Source organism: Molothrus aeneus, chromosome 25, assembly GCF_037042795.1.
Source record: "Molothrus aeneus isolate 106 chromosome 25, BPBGC_Maene_1.0, whole genome shotgun sequence".
Classification (NCBI taxonomy): domain Eukaryota; kingdom Metazoa; phylum Chordata; class Aves; order Passeriformes; family Icteridae; genus Molothrus; species Molothrus aeneus.
In genome coordinates this window covers 2,235,800-2,260,865 of record NC_089670.1, presented here as the reverse complement: position 1 = coordinate 2,260,865, position 25,066 = coordinate 2,235,800, and the positions used below count along the sequence as shown (strand labels likewise).

General features: G+C 48.5%; 1 protein-coding gene across 4 annotated transcripts in view; it reads right to left on the bottom strand.

Annotated features, from left to right (window-relative positions):
* GAS7 (growth arrest specific 7) overlaps positions 1-25,066 on the bottom strand; it is an 82,462-nt gene that overhangs the window by 19,222 nt on the left and 38,174 nt on the right. For all 4 annotated transcript variants that reach the window (XM_066565806.1, XM_066565807.1, XM_066565804.1 and 1 more), the window contains exons 3-8: positions 20,611-20,682; positions 18,982-19,067; positions 15,654-15,707; positions 7,022-7,111; positions 4,492-4,607; positions 472-546 (exon numbers count right to left, since the gene is read on the bottom strand). In XM_066565806.1, coding sequence (XP_066421903.1) covers positions 472-546; positions 4,492-4,607; positions 7,022-7,111; positions 15,654-15,707; positions 18,982-19,067; positions 20,611-20,682 — 493 coding nt within the window. The remainder of the gene's footprint in view (positions 1-471; positions 547-4,491; positions 4,608-7,021; positions 7,112-15,653; positions 15,708-18,981; positions 19,068-20,610; positions 20,683-25,066) is intronic.

Sequence of the window (25,066 nt, the reverse complement as noted above, 5' to 3'; positions counted from 1 at the left end):
AGGGCCAGAACCCTGATGAGAAGAGACTTCTTTATCCTCCCTCTTGCCTGTGCTGCTCTGATTGTACCAGCATTGACCTTACACAGTTACTCTCAGTAGTGTATATATATATATATATGTATATATTCTATGTGTCTTTCCATTTTCAAAGTAGTTTAGTACACACACATGCTAATCCTGGAAGGAACCAGTCCTGGCTACAACAAGGACAGCATATAAACCTGACTGGAAAGGCAACATTTTATACATATATTTCCAAAAAACTTCTCAGTAATAACCTAAAAAAAAAAAAAAAAAACCCAAACAAACAACTCTGAAGCAATTCCATCTTCCCTAACATGCCCAGGGTGCTAATCTAAATAAACCTCTACTCAGAGGGAGAGAGCTGGGGAAAATTACTTGTACCTGCGTGGGAGAAATGCCTTTTATATTAAAATTCGTCTTCTGTGAAAGTCACAGAGACACACTTACCCTTCTTCCTGAGCAGCCAAGGAATTCTGAGACAGTTTGGACAGGTTCTTAGCATATTCCTCCTCAATCTTTATCCTACACTCACATACACACAGAGAGAAAATAAAAAGACAGCAGTAAGTAAGCTTTAAGGCAGAAACCCACACACATAATTTGAAGAAATTCTCTGCATTTTAACAGATTTTGCCACAGGAATTTTCCTTTCAGTCTCCAGGGCTTGGCAGCACCAGTTTGATGAGCAGTCTTCTCCCCACATATGCTAAAAATGCAGAGGCAAGAGCAGGGCTATATGCAGGACGGCATGTGAGACAAAATTAGCTGAAGAAGCTCCAGTTCTGGAGAGCAAATAACAAGGACAGAGTGTTTCTGCTGTGTTTCTGCTGTCTGCAAAACCAGGAGCACGTGCTTCAGTCTGCTGTGAAATGTGAGGCTGCACATCCTTGGGGCAAAAATGAAGGAGTGCAGCCACCCAGGAAAAACCCAAATGAGATTTCTGGGGCTGAAGTGCACCTTTCTTAGGGACACCAAATGCTTCCTGCTCTCTGTGACGGGTGACAACCATGGCAGAGACGTGGCAGCAACTTCTGGCACCTGCACATGGGTGGTGCAGCCCCTTCCTCTCACTCACTGCCCTGTCCTGGTCTTCACCCACTTGGAGGCACCAGGAACAGGAGCTGAGCTTGCCAGTGGCAAGGGAGCAGAGGAGGAAAGGTGTGACCGTGTTCACAGGGGTCTGAGGATGAGGGAAGAGACGAGGATCTGACTCCATGTTTCACAAGGCTGATTGATTATTTTATGATATATATTATATTAAAACTACACTAAAAGAATAGAAGGAAGGATTTCATCAAAAGGCTGGCTAAGAATAGAAAAAGAAAGAATGAATAACAAAGGCTTGTGTGTTGGACAGAGAGTCTGAGCCAGCTGGGCTGTGATTGGCCATTAATTAGAAACAACCACATGAGCCCAATCCCAGATGCACCTGTTGCATTCCACAGCAGCAGATAACCATTGTTTGCATTTTGTTCCTGAGGCCTCTCAGCTTCTCAGGAGGGAAAAATCCTAAGGAAAGGATTTTCCATAAAAGGTGTCTGTGACAGAAAGGTGCTGCCACACAGCCCAGCAGGGAGGAATGAGCCACTGCTGGTGCAGAGGTGATGGGAATCCTGCCTGGAACCATATCCTCCTGCCAGTGAAACAACTGCAAGGTGTACACGCTCCCAGGAACAGCAAACAGTTGTCTGTTCACTGGTTTTCAACCCAGCTTGCTCAACAGAACATTTCTGAGAGGGCTGTGTGTCCCCCAGCTAGAAAAACTCCTGATTCTGTGCCAGCCATGCACAAAACCTGCTCTGAAGTGTCTTTATTTGTCCATCCACACAGACTCAGAAGGTGGGGTATTCCTGGCAGGCCCCTTTGCAGGAGCTGGTTGAGCAAGTGCCCTTTTGTGGGGCACGTTTGAGATAAAAAGAAGTACTTTTTGTGCCCACTCTCAAACAATTTCAGTCATGACATATTATGGTGGATGAAGAAAAACTAGAGAGCTCCAATGGGAGGCAAAGATGATCTGATGTGACTGCCATGCAAGAAGAAACTAAATGGATTAAAACAACAGGGGGAACAGGGAGAAAAGGTGGTAGAGGATATCTGACAGACAGCTCCATAATTCCCACTGAGGGACGATTCTGCCTGAGTCTTTTTACACTGTTCCTCCAGATTAGGAGGGAACAATGAAGTTATCAGACAACAGAAGCATAATTATTTTTCCTGTAGTGCAGAGACTGCAGAAATCTTCCATATATTGGTCAGACAAACAGTGAAAGGTGCATATATGGATCTGCTGAACATGGCAGAATCTAAATAATCTGCTTTTTAACTTACATTTTCTAAACAGAGCACTGCTTAATTAAAAAGTGAATAATGGAAACAATTTGCTAATGGAAACACTATTTCCTATACCTGGTGCTTCTCAGGGCAGCCTGCAGACTTTTTTTGGCTGTTTTGGAGCCTTTTCTGAATGCAAATTCTGGACATTATTTTCACTTTTGATTTAAAGTAATACATTCTTTCACACCAACACCCTGGATTTTTCAGTTCAGTATATTTATTAATTACTTTCCTTCCTTTCTTGAGGTCTGTCTTCCTAAAAGTCAAAGTCTGTGACTATTTGACATTTATAACCCCACCTCTGTTAAACAGAACTGAATGAACGTGTAATTGCTCAGTCTGAGATCACTATGGACAGAAGCTCCTGTAAAAGCATCTACCTGATAAACCAAATTTCAGTTAGCTTCCCCTTTGATATTTGATATATTTGATATTTGATATATTTGATATTTGATATATTTGATGAAGAAATCTGGTTATCATGTCTGGCTATCATGTCCATACCAGCTCCCTATTGAAGGGCTGTCTTTAATAGCTGCCTGAACTCACCTTCAGCAGGCTGATGGTACAAAGAGATTTTTCTGGACACAGAAATTCCCTGTTAAATGTGGTCTTGTGCTCCCCTGATGGTCATCATGAACACCTCATCAGTATTTCAGCCCTCTTAGCTGGGAACACAGAGGTTCCCCTGATGGTCTGAGCCGTTTCCATGAGTAATCCCTCCAGTTTAACACCACCCTCCTCCTTTTCCACACAGAACAATCCTGATCCTTTGTTACAACCAGATGAAAAATGAAATAATCTCTCTGTGACTCCCATCCAGACTCTCTCCACACTCCATTCCCAGCCTTTTTCTGTTCCCAGCACACAGTGGGTCTTTCCTTCCTCTCCAGCATGCCTGCCTCTTCCTCTGCTGAGGACAGCCACGCCTCCCCACACTGTCAGAGCTGCTCTCCTTGCTCTCTCGAATTTCACACCAACTTTCCTTTCCTCTTGAATGCCTCCTGCTTTTATTTCTGTCACATTTCATTATATATTACTTCCTTTGAAGCAGCTTCCCCTTCTTTCCCTTGCTGTCATAATTCCGCTTGCCTTCCCATCCTCTCCCATAGCATTCCTATTTCTCAATGGCATTTTTAATGTTCCAGGTGGTTCTTTCTTCTTCCTCTGGTCACACTGTAGCTGCCTCTTGGATTATCTGATGTCAAAGGCTACAGAAACCTCATGTGAGTGTATCTGCTCACCATTTCTGCCTGTGACACTTTGCATTTTCCCACTGCTGCCACATCCCTAGCATGAAAATAAAGGTGAGAGGGAGAAACAAAACAAATTATAAATGAAGCAACTATCTGCAAGCTCTGCCCAGCTGAGCTGCACCCTGAGAAGGCTCTGGGGAGACCTCAGAGCTTCTGACAGTGCTTAAAGGAGCTCAGGAGAGCTGGGGTGAAAGGATGGAGGGACAGGACACAGGGAATGGCTCCCACTGCCAGAGGGCAGGGCTGGATGGGATACTGGGAATTGGGAATTGTTCCCTGGCAGGGTGGGCAGGCCCTGGCACAGGTGCCCAGAGCAGCTGGGGCTGCCCCTGGGTCCCTGGCAGTGCCCAAGGCCAGGCTGGATGGAGCTTGGAGCAGCCTGGGACAGTGGGAGGTGTCCCTGCACTTACAGATGGCAAGGGGCTGGAATGAGATGATCTTTAATGTCCCTGCCATCCCAAACCATCCTGTGGTTCTATTACCAAGCTCAAAGTGATGTCTTATTTAAATCTTCCTCTAGGAAACTGTGCCTATGCTCCACGTGAACAAACTGCTTCTGTATTTTTCAGATGAAATATTTCCCTTTTAAACATCACCTCCACTGTGCTTCTCTCCTTTTCATGCTTTTTCCTTGAATCTGCAGCTTAAAACCTTCTTGGCTCCCTCTAACAGACAGCCTTTGTGCACTCCAACTCAGACAAGTGAGAACTGGAGAAGCCTGGAAAGTGTGGATAAACACTAAAGAAATATTAAATCTTCATTAAGAACTTGTAGCAAACCTTTTATGCAGTTCAAGCCTTAACATATTTAAGGAGCATCTAAATTGGGAGAAAGCAATTGCAATAAATATTTAATTTGACAGCCAAGTGCTGATTACCTTTCTCGAACAAACTCTGCCATTTCTTTCTGCATCTGTTTCCCTTTAAGCTGCTTTTGAAGAAGAATTTCAAATCCCGACACTGTGTTGTTCCCTTGTGAGTCCTTCTTATCTGCCTGAAAGAAATAAAAGGAAGTTCAACAAAAAGCTTTGGAGGCCAAACCCACAGAGATGTGGCTCCCAGCAGTGGTGCCTGAGGAACCCTGCCCTGAGAGCAGCTGTGGCTGCAGCACCTCAGACCCTCTCAAAGAAATGGCCCAACACTCTCCTGATCCTCTTGCTCCTTTGTTTAATTTGAAAAGGGAAGCTTCACAATTATCTTTAGCCAGCAAAAAGGATGCTGTGGGGCCAGAGCAGCAGCAGCCCTGCTGTCATTTCTGCCCAGCATCCTTCACAGCTGGGTAAGGCCCCAAGGAACCCTGGAACAAGGGAACACTCCTGGGGCAGGGAAGAGGACAGGGCTGCTCCTTCCAGCCCTGAAACACCTTCAGCAGCCTGCCAACTGTGATTTTCACTGAGGAAAACAGAGCCAGTCTGCACAGATCTGCTGTAAGACAAGGCAAACTCATGCCACAGATTACCCCATCCCTCACTGCCTGTTTTTCACACAGCCCCTTGCTCCACTGGCTGCAAGCACCAACAGCTTTCTCTCTGCAGCCTCTTTTCTCTCTGCTCCCCTATTTCATTTCCTACCCTCTCCCAACACCCAAACTCTCAGAGGACATCTCCCTCAGTGCTGCAGGACCAGCCAGAGGAAAATGCCAGCTTAATCAAAGCAGGAGACTGGCAGGATGCCCTGCCAGGCACCAGCGGGCTGAGGCAGTGGGAGAAGTGGAGATGATGGAGGAAGGAGAATGAGCTGTGGGCAGAGCATGACAAGGCCAAAGAGGAAATTCCCGCAAGCAGAGTTATGGGAGGATAAAAGTCTGCAAGAAGGAGCTGTAAGCAGAGTTTCACTGAAATCAAGATGTGACCAAGCCATGGAAGCAAGCACTGGCTGAGCCTGAATAGGGAGGACCAAACAGGGCAGGAACTTTTATGAGACATGTGCAAAAAAATCTGTCTGTACACCATTAATGATTTAGGGCTCACTGGGATCAGGAGACTGGAAGGAACTGAAGAAATTTTGTGGTAACATGACCATTTTCAAATATGTGTATTTTTTTTTCCAGTGTATTTTAGCAATGTCCTGCCATCAGCACTGAGCAGGCACAAGGGGACATTCTGCTGGGCCTCCAACACTGACACTTTTTTGTAAAAAGAGAAATACTTCAATCACTAGTAACTGAAAACACACATGAGATCCCTAAAAGCTTCACTGTTGATTCCTTTTGTAGTATTTGTTCATTCTATTGTGGTTTTCCCCTCACTGCCCAGAAAAATATTCAGGTGGAAGGAAAGTTTTCCACTGAAAGACCATTTTCTATCATTTTCTATCAGCTCCACACTCCAAGGATTACTGCATCATTTTCATGTGACTCAGGAGCCTGAAAAGAGACCTGAGCACAAGGGGGCACACCCAGAACCAGCCATGGAAGACTCTGCATGCTCCAGGCTGCATTAAAACTGCTCAAGCTATAAATTGGCCTGTCCTTCACAAACCTCACCCTACAAAGAATGCATTCATTACCTGACCTCTGGAACACCCTGTGGAGGGAGCTGTACAATTTCACAGAGAGTTTTCAACTTGCTTTAGAAGGGGCACCCCCTGCTTCCTCGTGCATCCCTGGCTCTCGTGCTCTGGGAACACTGGAATCACATTCCCTGCCAGTCACCTGAGACTGTCCATGGTCTGTTGGGTGAGTCCAGAGGAGGCCACTGAGCTGAACCCATCTGCTCTGGAGATGGGCTGAGAAAGTTGGGGCTGCTCAGCCTGGAGAAGAGAAGGCTCTGGGGAGACCTCAGAGCCCCTTCCAGTGCCTCAAGGGGCTCAGGAGAGCTGGGGAGGACTGGGGACAAGGGATGGAGGGACAGGACACAGGGAATGGCTCCCACTGCCAGAGGGCAGGGATGGATGGGAGACTGGGAATTGTTCCCTGTGAACAGAGCAGCTGTGGCTGCCCCTGGATCCCTGGAAGTGTCCAAGGCCAGGCTGGATGGAGCTTGGAGCAACCTGGGACAGTGGGAGGTGTCCCTGCCCATGGCAGGGGTGGGACAGGGTGGGCTTTAAGATCCCTTCCAACCCAAACCAGTCTGGGATTCTGGGATTCTATTCCCTTCCTCCTGCATTGCCCTTTTGCCTGTGGTATTTTGAAATATGTGGCTTCTCCTACATCCTCCCTATTTCCTGAGCAAATCCATCTCCTGGAAACTGCCCCTGCCTTTCCTTCTCTGATGATCAGCCACACTTCAGACTGGTCAGATGTTTCCAGGAAATCTTCACTGGCATGCCCAGTCTCTGTGGTACTCCCTGAACACCCTGTATCTCAGCCCAAATTCTCCTTTACCTTGTACCACAAATCAAGCTGTTTATTCCACTTTCTTGGAAGCTCTGGAGCTGCATCTGGCATGTGGCTGGCTGCCCACTTACCCAGAAATAATCACAGTAGCTCCACTCTGAAGGTTTCAGCAACTGCTGCTCTGGCATTACGTCAGGGTGGGGGAAAGTCACACAGTTGATCTGTTAAAAAAAAAAAAACAAACAAAAAAAAGGAGAGTTATACAGTAATGAAATTTAGCTGTTAATGAGAAATACGTAAATAAAAAGTTATATCCATCAGAAAATCCGCAGCGAAGGCATGCCAGGGCAGGAAAACTGCTTGTTGCATGGAAACAGCAGCTAAGTATCCCCAGAATGCTACTCTCTGCAGGCAGAGGGAAATCAACTTCCATTTCACATGAGGAAAACCTGCTGGATTTGGAAAGCACCAGGCAGGGAGTTCTCCCAGATCCCGAAAAACTGTGCTAAAAACCCTGATGTGAAACACCCCGAGCACAGAAACACAGTGAGCACCAGAGAGCACTGCAGGCACTGTCAGTGCAAAACACCTTTGGCTATGCCATCCCCTACAGGATGCCAAAAAAAGGAATTGTTTTATCAGTGCACAGCCCTTCAATCTACATCCAAGACCTTTTCAGATGGAAGTGATGCTCTGTGTAGAAAGGAGCAGGGGCTCTCTGGAGCCAGTGAACCTTCAGTGCTCAGAGATCTGTCAGACAGGACTCATCACACGCTCATTAAACAACAGCATCAAAAAATCCAGGCACTCATTAAGCTATCCCAGTGGAACACTGCAGCCTGCTAACAGCACACTGAAGGCAATGAGCACCACAGCTACTGCAGAACAACCCTGGACACAGCTGAGCCTTCCAGAGCAAGCACCAGCGTGAGTCAGAGCTCGCTGCCAGTTTGTAATGCTCACCCCAAATCCCTGCTGGGCAGATGCCCTAAAATCAGCCCCTCTCAGGCTCATGGGAACACTGAGAGCACTTGATCCACCAAGGGATCAAGAGATATTGGGGCTGGGATGTCACAGATGTATCTGTATGGGGGTGGGGGTTTGTTTTGGATCAGTTAACTCACAGGAAATCCACACAAATCTGTGGGTAGGGCTAGCACAGCTGCACAGGCAGACCCAAAGGCATGCAGTGAATCTGCCTCTGGGCTCTCCAGAGAGGATCAGAAAGGATGTGGCTGCTGACACAGCACAAACCCACCACGCCAGGGCACAGCAGACAAAACCTTCAGCTGATACAGGCTGCTCCTACAAACCCACACTGGTTCTGCTGCCTCTGCCCAGGCTGGAGCTTCAGCAGCTGCCCTGTAACAGTGCAAGAGCTTGCTCCACACAAATCACCCTGCCAGAGCTTGCCAAGCCCATCCCAAAGCAGGCTGAGCACCCTGAACCTGTGCTGTCCTTGGCTGTCACCTCAACCAGATCCTAAACCATGTGTCTTGCTTTGCAGCTCCCACCAGGCTCCACACTGACCTGCAGGTCAGAAAATTCGGCTTTGCAGGCAGTGGCCATGCACTGGTGACCCTGCACCTCCAACCAGGAGCCAGCCCCTGCAGCCAGAGCAAGAATGTGCAGTCAGAGCTGGCACATCCAACCAGATCCAGCCTCTCCAGCCAGAGGCACAATTCTGGTCAGAGCTGGCACATCCAACCAGATCCAGCCTCTCCAGACAGTGCCAGCCTCTGCAGCCAGAGCAAGAATGTCCGGTCAGAGCCAGCACCTCCAACCAGAGCTGGCACCTCCATCCAGCTATGGAAGTTTTAGTAGTTTTTCTAGAGTTTTGAAGATTTTCAGAGCTGGCCTCCACTGGCCACAGGACCCCAAGCACAGACAGCACTGCAAACACCCTCCCTGTTCCCTTGTATTCCCCAGCAGAAAAGTCATGCACCAGCTGAGTTCAGAGCAGGATGGCCATGCTCTAACCAACTGCACCTCCCAAGTGTGTTCTGCAGCCTTTAACAGAAGTCTGGGCATCACAGAATGACAGAAAATATAGACTATCTTGAGTTGGATCATTGTGTCGTGGTACTGCACACCAGGACAGGGAGGTGATCTGCAGTGAGGGGCACAGGAGTTGTATCCTGCAGCTTAAAAATCTGCAAAGAGAACCAGCATAGGAAATTCCCGCTCCTGCTAAAGGCAGTGCCTGCTCCACAAAAACTAAATCTGTGTCAGTTGGAAGCTGCTGATTAGAGATGTGACAGTGAGTCTCCACGTCCTGAAGCAATAACCACAGAGTCACTGGAAATGCCAGGGCTGGACTGGTGACAGTGCCTCACTGCAGTGCACAGAACTCCAGGAATGCAGCAGGAAGTGGAACAGTGTGTGCACATCAGCAGGTGATGAAAGCAGGGCTAATAAATCAAAATATTCTTCATTTCTCTAAAGGCTGAATTGTCTGGAAATGATGCTGAATTGTCTGGAAAGAGCCATGAGGCCATTTGGGTGTAGTATCACTTTTAAAAGGGAATTGGTGCCAGAATTAAAAACTAAAAAACACAGAAGCTTTTACAATCTTAAAAGCAAGCAAACAAACAAACAAACAAACACATTATGGTAAAAAGAATTTACATCTTTTTACACTAAGTCCCAGCAAGGGGCATGAAAATTTTCTAAACTCTAGAAATACTACTAAAAATTCCATATGACTACAGAGGTAATCCTGTGACCTTTCGTTCCTTTCATTACCCCAGATTGCTTATACTGAAACAAGAGCTCTTGGATTGGTATTTCCCAGTATTTCTAAAAGCTCTCAGGATTTCCCAGCAGGAGGGGAACACAGGCTGGCACTGAGCAGCAGTGGTGTGACAGTGTGGCATTCCCCCCTCCCAATCCTCCCTCTGAAATGCTCCTTTTCTTCCTTCTAAAAGCAAAGAGAGCGAAAAAAAAAAAAAAAAAAAAACCCCACTCAGCTTCACCAGCTTGGTGCCACTGATGAGCTGAGTGATGTGAGGACAGCCAAAGCACCTCGAGGTGATGTCCCCATGGTTGACAGCTCCATCAGTGCCATGGACAGTGACACTCCCTCCATGCCAAGGAGCACTGCCCTCACTAATTGTGAGAGACCACACTTTGCTGACATCCCTGAGAGCTGTCCAGGCTCCATGCAAGCTCCAAATCCACACCTGTGGCACTGTGGATATTTTAATAGTGCTGACTTGCCAGCAAGGATTAACAAAAGCTTGCAGAAGGTGACTATTACAGCTGTAATTGCCAGGAAGAAACAAACCAAATTAAAACAGGTCTCTCAGATAATGATGGAATCACAGAGCATGAAGAGAAAACAAGGTGTGATGACCTGCATTGCATTCCCACAAGCCCCACTGGGACAGCTGAGGTGATAATCAGCCTCACCATGATATTAAGTTCTTATGCAGCCTCTTTGTCAAAATAATGGCTATTGTCAGCTTGCAACAAAGCAAAATTAATAACAAGACACCAGCAGGGCAAAACCCCAAGGAAGAGCTGAGCAAACCTGCCAGGGGACAGCAGCTTGTCTTTCCAGCTGCCACTGGCCAGGAGTGGCACCAGAAAACCTGTCTGGGAGCCACTGGATTAAAGAGGACAGAAGGATCAGAGTCAGAGAAGGAAAAAAAATACAGTGACAAAGCTTGGTGGAGGACACACACAGAGGGGATCAGAGAAGCAGCACAAATGCATTTCTCTTGGCAAGCTGTGTGCCAAACTCGATGGATTAAAATACTTTTGCCTGTGTACTGATCACAAGCAAATGCAATTATTCTCCTAACAGCTGAATATTCCAGCTCCTATTTCCCACGAGTACACTGGCAATAATGACAAAATGAGCTGTTTATGTGGTAGGTGACTCTTAATTATGTCTGAGACACAAAAGGGTGACAGAAGAGGAACAGACCCAGGGAGCCAGGTGAATGCACAGGATTTGCACAGGAACAACAAACTTTGTTGGGCTGGACGTGCACATTAATCTCCTGGATTTCAGAGTCTCTACAGGCTTTGAAGTCACTCACCAGTAAATGAGACATTGCCAAGCAACAAGAATAAAACAAGAATAATTTGATCAAAGCTTAGATAATCAACTACATGTTTATTACATCAGTCACAACATAAATAAATGAGCAGAGAGCAGGAAAACTTACTGTGCCACACTCACGTGACTAAAGCAGGGCAACATTTTTGCTTGTCTCTTCAACTTAAAAATACACATTATTTTTTTTATTTCTACACATTCTCAGCACTTTAAACACAGAAGAGATATCCCAGATTGCCTCACTTCAGGATCTTCTTTACAATTTCAGCTGAGACCCAGAAAGTACAACATCCAACACTGAGCTCATATGGCAAATGAACTATTTGGGTAAAAAAAGCCAAATGCAAAGGCTGGAGAAGAGCTTGGGCAGCCTGAACTCTCCCCAGACAGGGAAGCCCAGAAATGCCTAGGCTGTGTCTGGGCAGCTTCAACACCATGAGTTTGCCCTGGGTTTTGGCTGTGGTAGGGTGATGCTGCAGCTAGGGTACCACAGAAGGGAAGAACAGACAATTCAAGTCCTCACTGTTAACAAATCCATTGATTCTCTCCTACTTCAAAGGAAAGATTCTGCCAAAAGCATGGAGGAGCCCTCTTCACTTGGTCTATCTGTAGAAAGGTTCAGGTATTATTCAGGCCCCTGCCCAGCCAGGGCTTTGTGACAGGATCTACCACAGTCAGCCCCAGTCAGGGCAGAGGGGGGACCTGTGCTGAGCAGGCAGCCTCATGCTGTGCTCATCACAGCCCTGTGTGTGTCACACTCGTCAGACACAGAGCAGAGAGCAGGAAATCCCAAGTTCCTGTGCACAGGCTGCCCCTCTTCCCATCTGCAGCACTGTTCACTGACGTGGCCAGCACATGCACTCCAAACACCAGCATCTTCCAGGTCCTGCACTATCCTAACAAGGCACTAGAGAATTTTTAAGAAAGAAACTCTCACTCAGAAATACCTTATAATCAGGCAGCTTTTTTTAAGACACAGCTCTGTTCCTCAGGTGAAATCCCCCTGTACATTCTGCATTTAACTTTCCCTCACTATTGTAAATATCTTCAGCTTCCACAGACCAGAGGCTTCAGGAATCAGCCAGCAAACCATCCAGCCTTAAAACAGCAAGTGCACCTTGAAATTAATTGTAAAACCAGCAAAGACCACACACCTGCAGTTTCATAACAGCCACTGATATACCCAGCTGGAGGTTCTCTTCCAAAGAAGATGGAAGACCATGTCAGTAACATTCACTGACCAAAGAGGAAACACCAGATTATTCTTGTTGGTTGCACACAGATGGGAAACACTCCAGCTCCACCTGCCTTCAGGGTTTCCAGAAGCTGTGCTGCTAAATGCCACTTGGATGCAGAGGAGGCAGATGCATCCTGAGGAAGATGCTCCCACTCCTCTGCTGAAGGCGATGACGCAGCAACAACTTGGCTGGACATCACCTGATGTCTGCAGCTTGTGTGCCACAGGATCTCAGTTTGAAGGGAGGTTTCCTGGACCAAAAGCCTCAAAGTAGATCACAGAATTCCCCTCTGCAAGAAGAGGTTGTGCCTGAGCACAGCTACAGACCAAGGAAAAGCATCTGACAGCAAGCTAAGGACATGCCCTGCAGCTCTGCTAAGCAGAACATCCCCACGTCAGCTTGAGTGGCACTGAGCACACAGAACCTCCTAGGAGACAGTGGAAAACACTTACACTGTTTTACAGTTTACACTCCTTATGAGATTTATTTTTCACAATGCTGCCTTGATGGAGGCAATGGCTTGGAGCAAACAGCTGTTAAAATTAGCTTATTTTTGTCTATCTGATTCATCCTACGTGAAAGCTTTGTGCTTCTGCAGGAGAAACGCACACCCAGTGACCCTGACATAACACACAGTTTGCTTTGCAGATGTTACCTGATGGCACATGGGCCAGCAAATATGGAAAACCACCCGCAGAGAACAGCCTGAGCCTCCAGCCCTGTAAGGAGCAGGGACTGCAGAAAACAAGCTCTCCTCCTCTTGTGCTCATGCACTCCACCCTGCATGACCATGTCTAGTCCCTCTGGATGTGATGCTCAGCCCATGATTGGCCTCAAACCCCTAAGCTGAGCAGGCAGGAGCTGCATTCAAGGGCTGGGACATGTCTCCTGCCCCAGCCACTGCAGCCCTGGACCAGCTGATTCTCCCAGACATCTGCAGAAATGCCTGAACAGACAGATTTGTACTTGCTTCAAAGCACACCACGCTCTCAATGTACCAATTACCACTACTAACATTGGTAACAACAAATTTTTGTAACTAAAATCACTGATTGAAATGGCTTTTTTTTCAAAAACTGCTGAAGATTTCCCCCTCCTGCCCCAGAACACTGTACCTGCATGGCAGTGGCTGACTCACATCTCAGTCAGAGGCACTTCTATGTGCTTCTTTTGAGCCCTGGTCTCTGTCACCAGCAACCCAGCCCACTAATGAATAAATCTGCAGGCTGCACGTGACAATGCAGACAACAATCTCCTCCTCATAGTAACACTAACAAGGATGTAAAATATTAAATTATTCCTTTTGTTCTCAGGGACTTGATACCCTGCCAATACTTGCAGCTGCAAGAATTGCCTCTCCTTTATTGCTGAAAATTAATTTATCTGTTCATTTCTTCTGATTTCCATTTGAATAAAACTTTATATTACTAGCCACTTTCATTCATCTATTTTGATTTCCCTTCTGGTTTTAATCACCTGTCCTGCACTGAAGAGCCCACAAGTGCTAATTGTGTTCCAGATGAGGTCACCAAGCACATTAAAATAATAATGTCTGTAAACTGAGATAAATCATACAACTGAGAACATTTCCATTCATAATACAGAATCATAGGATGGCTTAGGTTGGAAGGAACATTAAAGCCCATCTTGTTCACCACTCTGCCATGGGCTGGGACACTTTCCACTACCCCAAGTTGCTCCAAGCCCCTTCCAACCTGGTCTTGGACAGTTCCAGGGATCCACAGCTGCTCTGGACAGCCTGCACCAGGGCCTACCCACCCTCACAGGGAAGAATTTCTCCCTACTAGCTAATCCGAATCTTCTTTCTTTCAATTTTAAACTACTGCGCTCCCTGTCCTGTCACTACATGTTCTTGTAAAAGTCTCACCATTGAGCCAGTTATACTTAATTATAAAGACTAAAAGTAAATGTAAAGATTAACTTCACACTGAAATATAAAACCTTTGCCTGTACTTTCCAACAGAAATCTTTACTTGGGCATTCTGGCACAAGAAACATCCTTGACACCTCAAATACAGATTGGGAAAAAAAGATCCTGCTGTGTCTTCCTCTCACTCTTCAGTACTTCTCCCAGTACAGACACTGTTGTGGAGATGATCAGATGAGGGAGTTTTTTCAGGACACCTGGTCACAGTGCCAGGCACCTCTTAAGGCACCGCATTCCCTCCTGCTCATCCTGGAACCCCCCACTATTCCACGGACAACCACGCCTGAACCCCAGCACAGGGCAGCGATCCCAAACCCTCCGTGGGTTAGCAGCGTTTGAACATCAAAACGCCGCGGGGCAGGATGCTCCGGCACGGGATCCCGGGGCAGGATGCTCCGGCACGGGGTGCCCAGCACAAAACCCCCGGGGCAGGATGCTCCGGCACGGGATCCCGGGGCAGGAGGCTCCGGAACGAGGTGCCCAGCACGGGATCCCGGGGCAGGATGCTGCAGCACGGGGTGCCCAGCACGGAACTCCCGCGGCCTCCCATTCCCGGTGTCCAGCACGGAATGCCCGCAGTTCACCAGCTCACTGCCCAGTGCCCATCACGGAATCCCCGCGATCCCCCAGTCCCGGTGCCCAGCACGTAATCCCCGCGGTCCCCAAGCTCGGTGCCCGGTGCCCAGCATGGAATGCCCGCGGCTCCCCATCCCCACTGCCCGGAATCCCCGCGGCTCCCCAGCCCCGGTGCCCAGCACGGAATCCCCGCAGTTTCCCAGCCCCTATACCCGATGTTCAGCACGGAATTCCCGCAATCCCCCAGTCCCGGTGCCCACCACGTACCCCCGCAGCCCCACTGCCCAGCACGGAATCCCCGCGGTTCCCCGGTGCCCACCACGAACCCCCGCAGCCCCACTGCCCAGCACGGAATCCCCGCAGCCCCGGTGCCCATCACGTAATCCCCGCAGCCCCGGTGCCCATCACGAACCCCCACGCGGTCCCGGTGCCCAGCACGAACCCCCACGCGGTCCCGGTGCCCAGCACGGAATCCCCGCGGTCCCGCAGTCCCCGTGCCCAGCACGAAGCCCCCGCGGTCCCGGTGCCCATCACGAACCCCCGCGGTCCCGGTGCCCAGCACGAAGCCCCGCAGTCCCCGTGCCCAGCACGAAGCCCCCGCGGTCTCGGTGCCCATCACGAACCCCCACGCGGTCCCGGTGCCCACCACGAACCCCCGCGGTCCCGGTGCCCAGCACGAAGCCCCGCAGACCCGGTGCCCAGCACGAAGCCCCGCAGCCCCGGTGCCCAGCACGAAGCCCCGCGGTCCCGGTGCCCATCACGAACCCCCGCGGTCCCGGTGCCCAGCACGGAATCCCCGCAGCCCCGGTGCCCATCACGAACCCCCGCAGACCCGGTGCCCAGCACGAAGCCCCGCAGACCCGGTGCCCAGCACGAAGCCCCGCAGCCCCGGTGCCCAGCACGAAGCCCCCGCGGTCCCGGTGCCCCGCTCTCACCGTCAGGCTGCTCTCCTTGCTCTGCCGCCGCGGCGCCGCCGGGGAGCCCGGGCTCTGCGGAGGGAAGCGGAGCGCATCATCGCGGCCGCTCTCGGAGCCCAGCATGGCTGCGCGGGGCGGGGAGAGGCGGGTCCCATGGCACGGCTCGGCTCGGCCCGGGAGGCAGGCATGGAGGGAGGGGGAGCTGCGGGAGGCCCCGGCTCGCTGCTCCGCCTCTCCCGCCCCCGCCGCACCGAGCGCGGCGCCGGGGGTGGGACGGTGGCACCCGCTGGAGGGGGTGCGAAGAGTGCCCTGCCACGGCGTGGGATGGGGGCCTCACACCCCCCCGAGGACAGGGACAGCAGTCCTGGAGTCCCACGGGTGGCACTTTGCTCTGCTGGGTACGAGAACGGGGACGGGGATATCCCCTGCTGGGGACACTGCTGGACGCCACCACTGATGGTGGCAGTGTCCTGCCATCAGGCAGTCATCCTGTCTGCGGAATGGTGGCATCATATCCTCCTGGGAACAGGGACACAAATATGCCCCAGAGCCTCCCCCAGGGGAGCGGAGCAGTGTCCCCTGTCCCTGTCGCAGGTCCCTGGTGGGGCTCAGATGCTGTGACTGCTGCTGGCATCATCTGGGACTCCCACCCCAAATCCCACCCGGTGCTCGTCCTGGGACTCAACACCCAGCAGCAGCAAGGTGCCAGCACCACACACGTGCAGTTCCTCGGCTGTTCTGCTGTCCCCTTGGTGGCAGTTGTGACAACTTGAACGGGCAGCACTGAGCTGCTCTCTAGGAAGCCATAAACAAGGTCTGGCTGAGTGCCCAGCACAGCATAGCTCCGCGTTGTTCTCAGTTGTGGCTTTTCCCCCCACCCCCTGACCTGTTTCCAAGAAATGTGGCTGAGCTTGCTGGAGGGATCTTGCCAGCATTTGTTTGCATGGTGGCTGCTGCCCAGGTCCAAGAAAGCATCCTGGCCAAAGCCTAGGAGCTGCTCCACAGTGGGAGACAGCCCGTGCCAGGAACAGACAAGGAAGCAGTCAAAGCAGAGCAGCTTAGGATGGCCCAAGACACACAAGGAGAGAGAGAGACAGTCCAAAAAGACTTTCGGGGTATGCAGAACAGCTTCTGCAACCACAGGTTTATGGTCAGATGCCTTCCTTACTAAGGACTCTTCTGCAAAGCTGCCACAGCCCCCAGGAAAAGCAGCTTCCCAAGAGGGCGTAGACACAAGCTGTTCTGAGAATTAATGCCACCAGCAGCCAGTTAGGGATTCAGAACTAATGCAAAGCAGGTTCAAAGCAGGGATGAAGCCAGGAGTTCAGTTTGGAAAAACCTGTAATAAAGGAGCAGTGGAAAGTAGCATGGAGGCGATGAAGGGAATGAGAAAAGCCATGAAAGGGATTTCTGACAGGCTGATGGCTGAGTCAGCTGAGCAAAGCACTGCAAAGGCTGAGAGAGCCTGGAGAAGAGAAGGCTCCAGGAAGACCTCAGTGGAAACTTTCAGTACCTGAGGTCAGTCTACAAAAAGCTGGAGAGAGATTGTGGACAAAGGCCTGGAATGGTAAAAAAGGGGGAATGGCTTCCCACTGCCAGAGAAGCAGGGTCAGATGGGATAGGAGGAAGAAATTTTTCCCTGTGAGGCCCTGGCACAGGTGCCCAGAGCAGTTGTGTCTGCCTCTGAGTGCCTGGCAGTGTCCCAGGCCAGGCTGGACAGGGCTTGGAGCAGTCTGGGACAGTGGAAGGGGTCCCTGCCCATGGCAAGGTGTGGCACTGGATGGGCTTTAGAGTCTCTTCCAGCTGAAACCATTCTGTGACTCTATGACTCCTCATGTATCTCAGATGTAAATTTGAGTAAAAAGGTGTCTGTGAATTTGAGTAAGACTCAGCAGTGTAAAAACAGAAGGTGGCAAATGTTGCTACAAAGGAAATTCTGCAGAAGTTAATCTGACTGTGTTCCAAGACAACTACAAAAACATGGGAGCCAGATACCTTGAGAAATTAATTTTTTTTTTTTTTTTTGGCAAAAGGATTCACAAGGGACTTTTTGAAGGAAGTCACAGCTTACAAGTTTATTTGGGTTCTCTGAGGGAGTCACGGGAGATGTGTGGACAGGGGTGTCTGGTAATGCACTTTGTAAGATTCTAAAATGCTTTTGACCTAGTTTAGGTGCTCACTGTCTCCAGCCCAGGCAAACTGCTCAGAGAAACAGCAGCACAGGGAGTTAGCACAAGATGTTTGATGTGGAAGAAACAGAGAATCCGAAGAGCTGGACTGTATCATGAGAAATGCCATGAATCTAAACCAGGAATACTGACCTAGGTGAAAGGCTGAAGAGGCAGCATGTGAGAAAACAGGGTCAAGGCAAATCAGGGCAGTGTTCAGACAACACAAAATTTAGCCCAAGAAACAGAGAATGTCAGAGACACTGAGAGCACCGGGCAGGCCAGGTCCACGTGGCAGCAGCACACCAATCAACCAGGCACTTCCCCAGGGGCACTTAGCACTGTGGAAGGAATCACCACTTTCATAGAGAAAGGAAAGAGAAAACTCAGGTCTGGGACCACTGGGGGAAAAGCCAGAGGGTGGGGAAGCACAGCCCAAGAGGAGTGTGATCCACCAGCTGTGGCAGTCACATGGTCATATGGGGATGTTTTGGCAGGGAGCAAAGAGTTTCATGGGAGGAGCTGGAAGAGGGCCCTGTGCTGCATCTGCATCCCCACATCTGTGGGGAAGAATTTCCCAGGGATATGACGTGTTGCAAGCAAAAGTGCAGAGATATTTATTGGAAATCTGGACAAAGGCAGGGGAGGTCCACAGGTCAGCATCCTGTAGGTTAACTTGGGGTGATGTGCTGGGTGAGGCACTAAGGAGGGGCTGTGAAAGGACAGGCCAGAGTGGATGAAGTCATTGAGAAAAAAGCTTTGGGTGAATTCTTTGTGAATACTGTCTTTGGGAGGGAAAGCTGGAGCTGCAGGAAAATACAATGAGATACAGACATGGGCGGATGTGCAAATGTAAAGAGAGGACTGTGCTGGACACAGGCCCAGGGTTCAGGCTGGAGCAGCAGGAAAATTCATAGGGTTGTTAATAGTGACTGAAGTGGCCTGGTGCATTTTTCAGGAAGGAGTGACAGGACAAAAAATCCAAAGGATCTTGGCTTTTTTTACTGTTTTACCAGCTGGACACAAGGCCTAACTATACTACACACAACAAATCTGTCTGATCTGAGAGCTTCTAAAAGAAAATGACCTATTGACTTCTTGCTCTGGGTGGATTCCTAAACTACTTAGAAACCCATTTATTCTTGGATCCTGCTGTTTGGCTTTTTCCCAAAACTTACCTGGGGGTCCCCACTGGGTTTTCGGAGGCTGGTGTGACCTGAGTCAAGCTGGTGCACTGGGGACCCAGAGATGTAGTAGCCATTCACTGCAAGAACAGAGGGAGTGTTATCAGGCTTGCTGCTGATAGCCAAGGAAACTTAAGATTTAAATTTAAAAATTAATCCCATATGCACAAATTTAAAAATTAATCCCATAACTGAATTTGCAGATATAGATCGCAGTGTTTAAGACTTAGCTGTATTTCTCATTACCCTACTGTGATTTGATGGGTAATAGATTAAACATTTTCCTTAGTGGAGTGTGTTTTGCCCATGACCATAATGAGCGATGTCTCCCTGCCCTCATCCCAACCCTTTTGTTGTAGTTTTCACCCCCATCCACCTGAGGAGGAGAGTGACAGAGTGGCTTGCTGGGCACCTGGCATCCATTCAAAGTCCTGGTCCAAGGGAGTTTTCATGTAAAGAAAGCAAGCCTAGCAAGATGTTTATGGTTCCTGCATGGAACTGTAAATTGCCTTTTTTTTTTTTTAATATACTGAGCAATGAATAATGCTCAAACTAGTGTTGAAACAAGATCCTCAACTACATTATAAATCCTTTGGTCACAATGAAATGCACAATCTTCACCCAGATTACCCACCCAGTTCTGCCAATAAAGAGGGACATCAGTTAAAAAATTTCTAAGGAAAACATCTTCTAACCTACTTTATTTACAGTCAGATGTCACCAGTGGCCTTTACATTTAACACTTTTTATTCTAGAGTAATTTTTGCTTTGCTTTCTCATTCTGCAGTACCCAAGAGCTTTACAGTTACACATCTGACTCTGTTACTTGCTTCCCTGCAACCTCAAGTCCAGACAGAGATGATCTATATGGTCACCCCTGTAGCCATCACATGCTGAAACTCTGCTGTGCATATTCTCTGTGTGGAAGAGCATCAGTCAGCCCCTGTGTGTCTGCAGCTCTTTGATTTCCCTGCCCTGTCACAAAGCAGAACTGAGGAAGTGCTTGTTGGGCCCCTCTTTGCCTTTGTGCACCCAGAGGGAACCGTCCCAGCTCCTGAGTGGACACTTCAGACACCCAGACAGAAGATGGGCTGGCAGGGAAACAACAGTCCACAAGTTGTGTCAGGAGGGAAAGGGCACCATGTTTGCTCTGCTACACTCTCACAACCATGTGGCTGGAGAAGAGAAGGGTCTGGGGAGACATTAGAGTCTGACAGGGATGCAGGAGAGCCAGAAAGGGATATTAGGTGAGAGTCTGGAGTGACAGTACAAGGGGCAATGGCTTTAAGCTGTGGGAGATCAGATATTAAGAGAAAATCTGTGAGGGTGGTAAGGCCCTGGCACAGGGTGCCCACAGAAGCTGTGGCTGCCCCTGGATGCCTGGAAGTGTCCAAGGCCAGGCTGGACAGGGCTTGGAGCATATTCCATCACCTGGGATAGTGAAAGCTGTCCCTGCCACGGCAGGTGTGTGGAACGAGACGATCTTTAAGGTCCCCTCCCACCTGAACCATTCCATGATTCTATATGTCCATCAAGTCTCTCTCCCACTGTATCACAGCACTCTCTTTGCTTTGCTGAAAGGTAAGAGAAGCAGATTGAGCCAGGCACAGCATCAGACAGTACCTGCAGAACTCTTCTGTGACACAGGGCTCTTGGGAGTGCCAGGCACACTGCTCGGCCGCTCCCACGTCGTTTCTGTGGAGGGGAAACACCAGTGTCAGGGTGAGGGAGGCTTTCATACACATATCAGAGTTATGACACATAAACCAGTGGCTCTGACCCTCACTGTCCTCTGAACCAGGTTCTCACCCTGTGAGGAAGATGCCTACACCTCCCTGCCCTTCCTCTCTCCCCTCATCTCTTCCTGCCACAGCTGCCAGCTGGGCTGGGTGCAGACAGAACAGGCTGGAGGCTGCATCACTGCTTCTCCCAGGTCACTGCCTGGGAACACTCACCTGGCTGCACTGACTGCCTTGCCAGCTGCACTGAGGTCCAGCCCAGCCTGGGCACTGCCTGCAGCCCACGGTGGGCACTGCCAGGTGCCAGCCATGCTGCTCAGCCTGGGCACAGAGCGCCTCTGCCCCTGCTCTCTCCATGGAAGGCAGCTGTGAGTGACTCACACATGGGCTTTCAGTCACATATACTACACAAGCCTTAGCACCTTTTTTCCCCCAAAAAAAATTTCTCTGGAAAATTTCCTTTTTTCCACCCAGGTCACTTAGCAGCTGGAATGTGCAAATGTTTGTCACACCAGTTGTGACACTCCAAAGACTGCTGCTGCTTTCCCCCCTCAGTCGCCTCTGTAGTTTAACCATTCTGCTCACTTTCTCAGCAAATGGAAAATTGATTTTGACCACATGCTGAAGACAGAAGATTTAAGTACAGAACTTTTTAGAAGTTGTGAACAGAAGACAGTGGAGTGAGAGTAGCTACTTCCACAGAAGTCCAACCAGGAAGCCCAAGGAACCATTCCTTTTGAATGCACATCTCCAAATCAACTAAACAACACTGACTGCCACATGGTATCAATAAGAAAATTAGCAAGTCATGTAAAAAAGTCTGAGGACTACATTGGGTGCTTCGTTTGAAACTGCTGTTTCCCAAATCCCAATCAGCAACCATCTAATTCTGCCAAAGCCTGAAATCCTGCCCCTGTGTCAGTATTCTGGATCACCATGGTCAGGGGGGGATGGAGGAGAGCCCTTGAACATTTTAGGGCTGGCAGTGAGCACCTCCCTCAGGGCACAGAAAGCCTCTTGTCCTGGGTCAGTGCTTATTTGGGCATCAAGCAGGATGTTAACATGCTTCAAGAACCATAAAAAGCCTATTTTTATATACAGATTCATGGACATATGTATATGCATATATGTATCTATATGCATATAGATGTCTGTGTGAATATATATGCAGGTGTGTCCTCGGGGGTTGTGTTAGATTCCTTATTTCAGAAAGAACTCAGGATTACAGATCCCAAATGGAAGCAGGTACCCCCCCCAAGCTACAGCATGCTTTTGCCTGCAAGGAAAAAACTTTGAGCTTTTTCTTCCATTACAAGTGCAAAACCTGAACTAGAAGCTTTGCTGGGTCACGGGGGAATGTTTAAATTTTAGCCTGTTTTTGTGAACTGGGTAGTAAGTAAATAAATTCCACGCTAGGTCAATAAAGAAGAACTGAGAAGTGTCTTAACTAAACAGAAGCAAAATCAAATGCAAAGAGTTGTCTTTTATGAGTCAGCTTGTCTTGGCTTACAATCCACAAGTGCATGGTTAAATAAATTCTAATTTACATTTACTGTAAGGCAAAGGTAAATAACACAGTACCCAGGTGTGTGGTGGTGTTCACAGGGATCCCAAGATGAGGGAAGAGATGAGAATCTTGACTCCATGTTTCAGAAGGCTGATTTATTATTTTATGATATATAATAAAAGAAAGTTATATACTAAAACTATACTAAAAGAATAGAAGAAAGGATTTAATCAGAAAGCTGGAAAGGAATGATAATAAAATCTTGTGACTGACCAGAGAGTCCGAGACAGCTGGACTGTGATTGGCCATTAATTAGAAACAACCACATGAGACCAATCAAAGATGCACCTGTTGCATTCCACAGCAGCAGATAACCATTGGTTACATTTTGTTTCTGAGGCTTCTCAGGAGAAAAAATCCTAGCAAAAGTATTTTTCAGAAAATATGTCCGTGACACAGGTGTCTTATAGATTTTTTTTTAATTTGAAATTGTTGAATAATTAATAATGTGAGTTGAGATCTGTGGGAAGGGACTGTGATGCCCCCTGATGCTGAGCCCCAGTGCAGTCAGTGAAGTGATGGTTTTTTTGCCAGCACTGACTTTGATGTTAGCAGTAAAAGAAGCTACCTTCCTATTTGGCTTGGGGGTTTCACACAACCATATCTGTCTCTAGCATTTTTGAGACCCTGCAGAGGAATGTACCTAAAAACCTAACAAATATATATGAAATGTAATTAAATGGTTAAAGAGACAGCTCAGTTAGCCAGAGCATGGTGCTAATATAAATGAAGGTTGTTGGTTTGATCCCTGTATGGGCCATTCACTCAAGAGCCGGACTCGATGATCCTTGGGGGCCCCTTCCAACTCAGACTGTTCTGTGATTCTGTGAAAATCACCAGCTGCTTCTTGTAACTGCTCTCTGCTTTGCCTGCTGGCTGTTGTGGAGCTGCTGTGCAGTGCCTCATTCTTCCCCTCTGCCACACAGAGGACCCAGACACATAACTTGAGGGCAGAAAATTCACACATGAAAGAGCAGTGCCCAGTGGTTAGCAGAGTTGTGAATCCAATCCAAAACATTCGGTGTCTTGACAAATTTTCCAAAAGAAAATGACTTTGGAGTTAGGCACATTGAAAAATGAAGAAAAAAACCCACTGCTATAAAATGTATTAAATAGGAAAAACATCTTTAATTAGGTAGGAAATGAACAAGAGTGTTGTAACTCCATTTATTTTGAGCATTAGGAGGAAAAAAAAACCTCCTTCTGTGCAGGGATTATTCTGGCAGCTCAAGCAGGGACAGGAACTAATCTGGATCAGGACTGCATGGCTGGAATGCCATCTACTGGAAGCAACTACACTTACCAAGGCAAAACTGTGACATTACAGATTTCTCTGCAGCTTAGTCATGCTTAGAAGTGAGAGTGGGGATTAGAAGTGAGGGGGGGGAATGACTTTTTTTACAGAGACACAGAGAAGGTTTGTGGAGAGATAATGCACTGTCTGATCCAGCAAAAGCACAGTCTTGTCTGGGAGTACCAGCACAATCCTGGTGCTTGGAAAATCAGAAGGCTACTTGTAACCCTGTGGTAAAACAGTGATCATGGCTTTAGGAACAGATTCCATACAGGCCCAGATTTTACATCCCACACAGTTTTCCCCAGAAGATGCTCCAGTCAAGCTGAAGCCCTTTACTCTGGGTGCAATTTAGCACTGGCAGACCAACACCAGCAAGTTCTGTCCTCCCTGATCAGCCACATGTTAATTAGACCATGTAGGCAGTGTGGGGAAGGAATATCCAGCAGTTTCCTTGAGAGAGATGACCCAGCAGACCAATGCAGACAATTCTTGACTGGGAAGGAGGGCAGTGAACAAAAACAAGTACTGCAGCCCTGGGAGATACCCAAGGCCAGGGCCAGGAGCCATCTGGTCTAGTGGAATGTGTCCCCTGCAGGGAGCTGGCACAAGGTCCCTTCCAAGCCAAACCATTCCGTGGCTCTGTGGAATTCACTCAGTGAACAGCAAGGCAGGAGAAAACCACTTGTTAGAACTGCAATGACGTAGTAAAAGGGAAAACAGCTACAAGATCCAAGCTCCACCAGCCAATGGAACCAGAGAGGGTTTTCACATAAGTGGTGAAGCATTTCCTACCAGAGGAAAAGTGGAAACCTGTGGTGTTTGGGGGAAGCAAACTCACTCCTGTTTGGCAGAATGAAGAATGACATGATCTGTCCGAGAGCCACACACTCTGGGAATTGTGTTAGTCAAGAAACAGAGCTTCTGAGACTATCCTGAAGCAGACAATTTTTGTGATCACACTGTGGCAGCTGAAGAATTAATTGTTGATCCCTCTTCCATGAATTCAGCAGCACTCTAAGGTCAAAGGAGCTGCTTTCCAGTTTGACATACATCATCAGCCAAATGTCAGGGCTTTAGGTACCAGCACAATCCCTCACAAATGTGCTTGTATTCCATTTATTTCAGTACCTCAGCATGGTGTCATGTGTAGTTCTATTTTTGGAGCTAAATGCTCCATAGTTTCATTATGGAGCCATGGAGAAGGCACCATGCAGGAGTTCCTGAACTGTTGTGTCCATGTGGAATGGAGAGACGCTTGTCACCACCTCCACAGCACAGGGAAAAGCTGCTGACAAGAGCTCTCACTTGATCTTTCAAAATGATTACTGGGATATCTCCCATGCCCCTCCTTTTGCAAACACCGTGTGACAAAAGGGAGCCCTTCACTGCAGGCTTAGCTGTGATAATAATGCTATTTCCAGCACTTTCTGAGACGTGCTTTGTTTTTCTAGGTTTTAGGCCACTTTACCAAGGCAG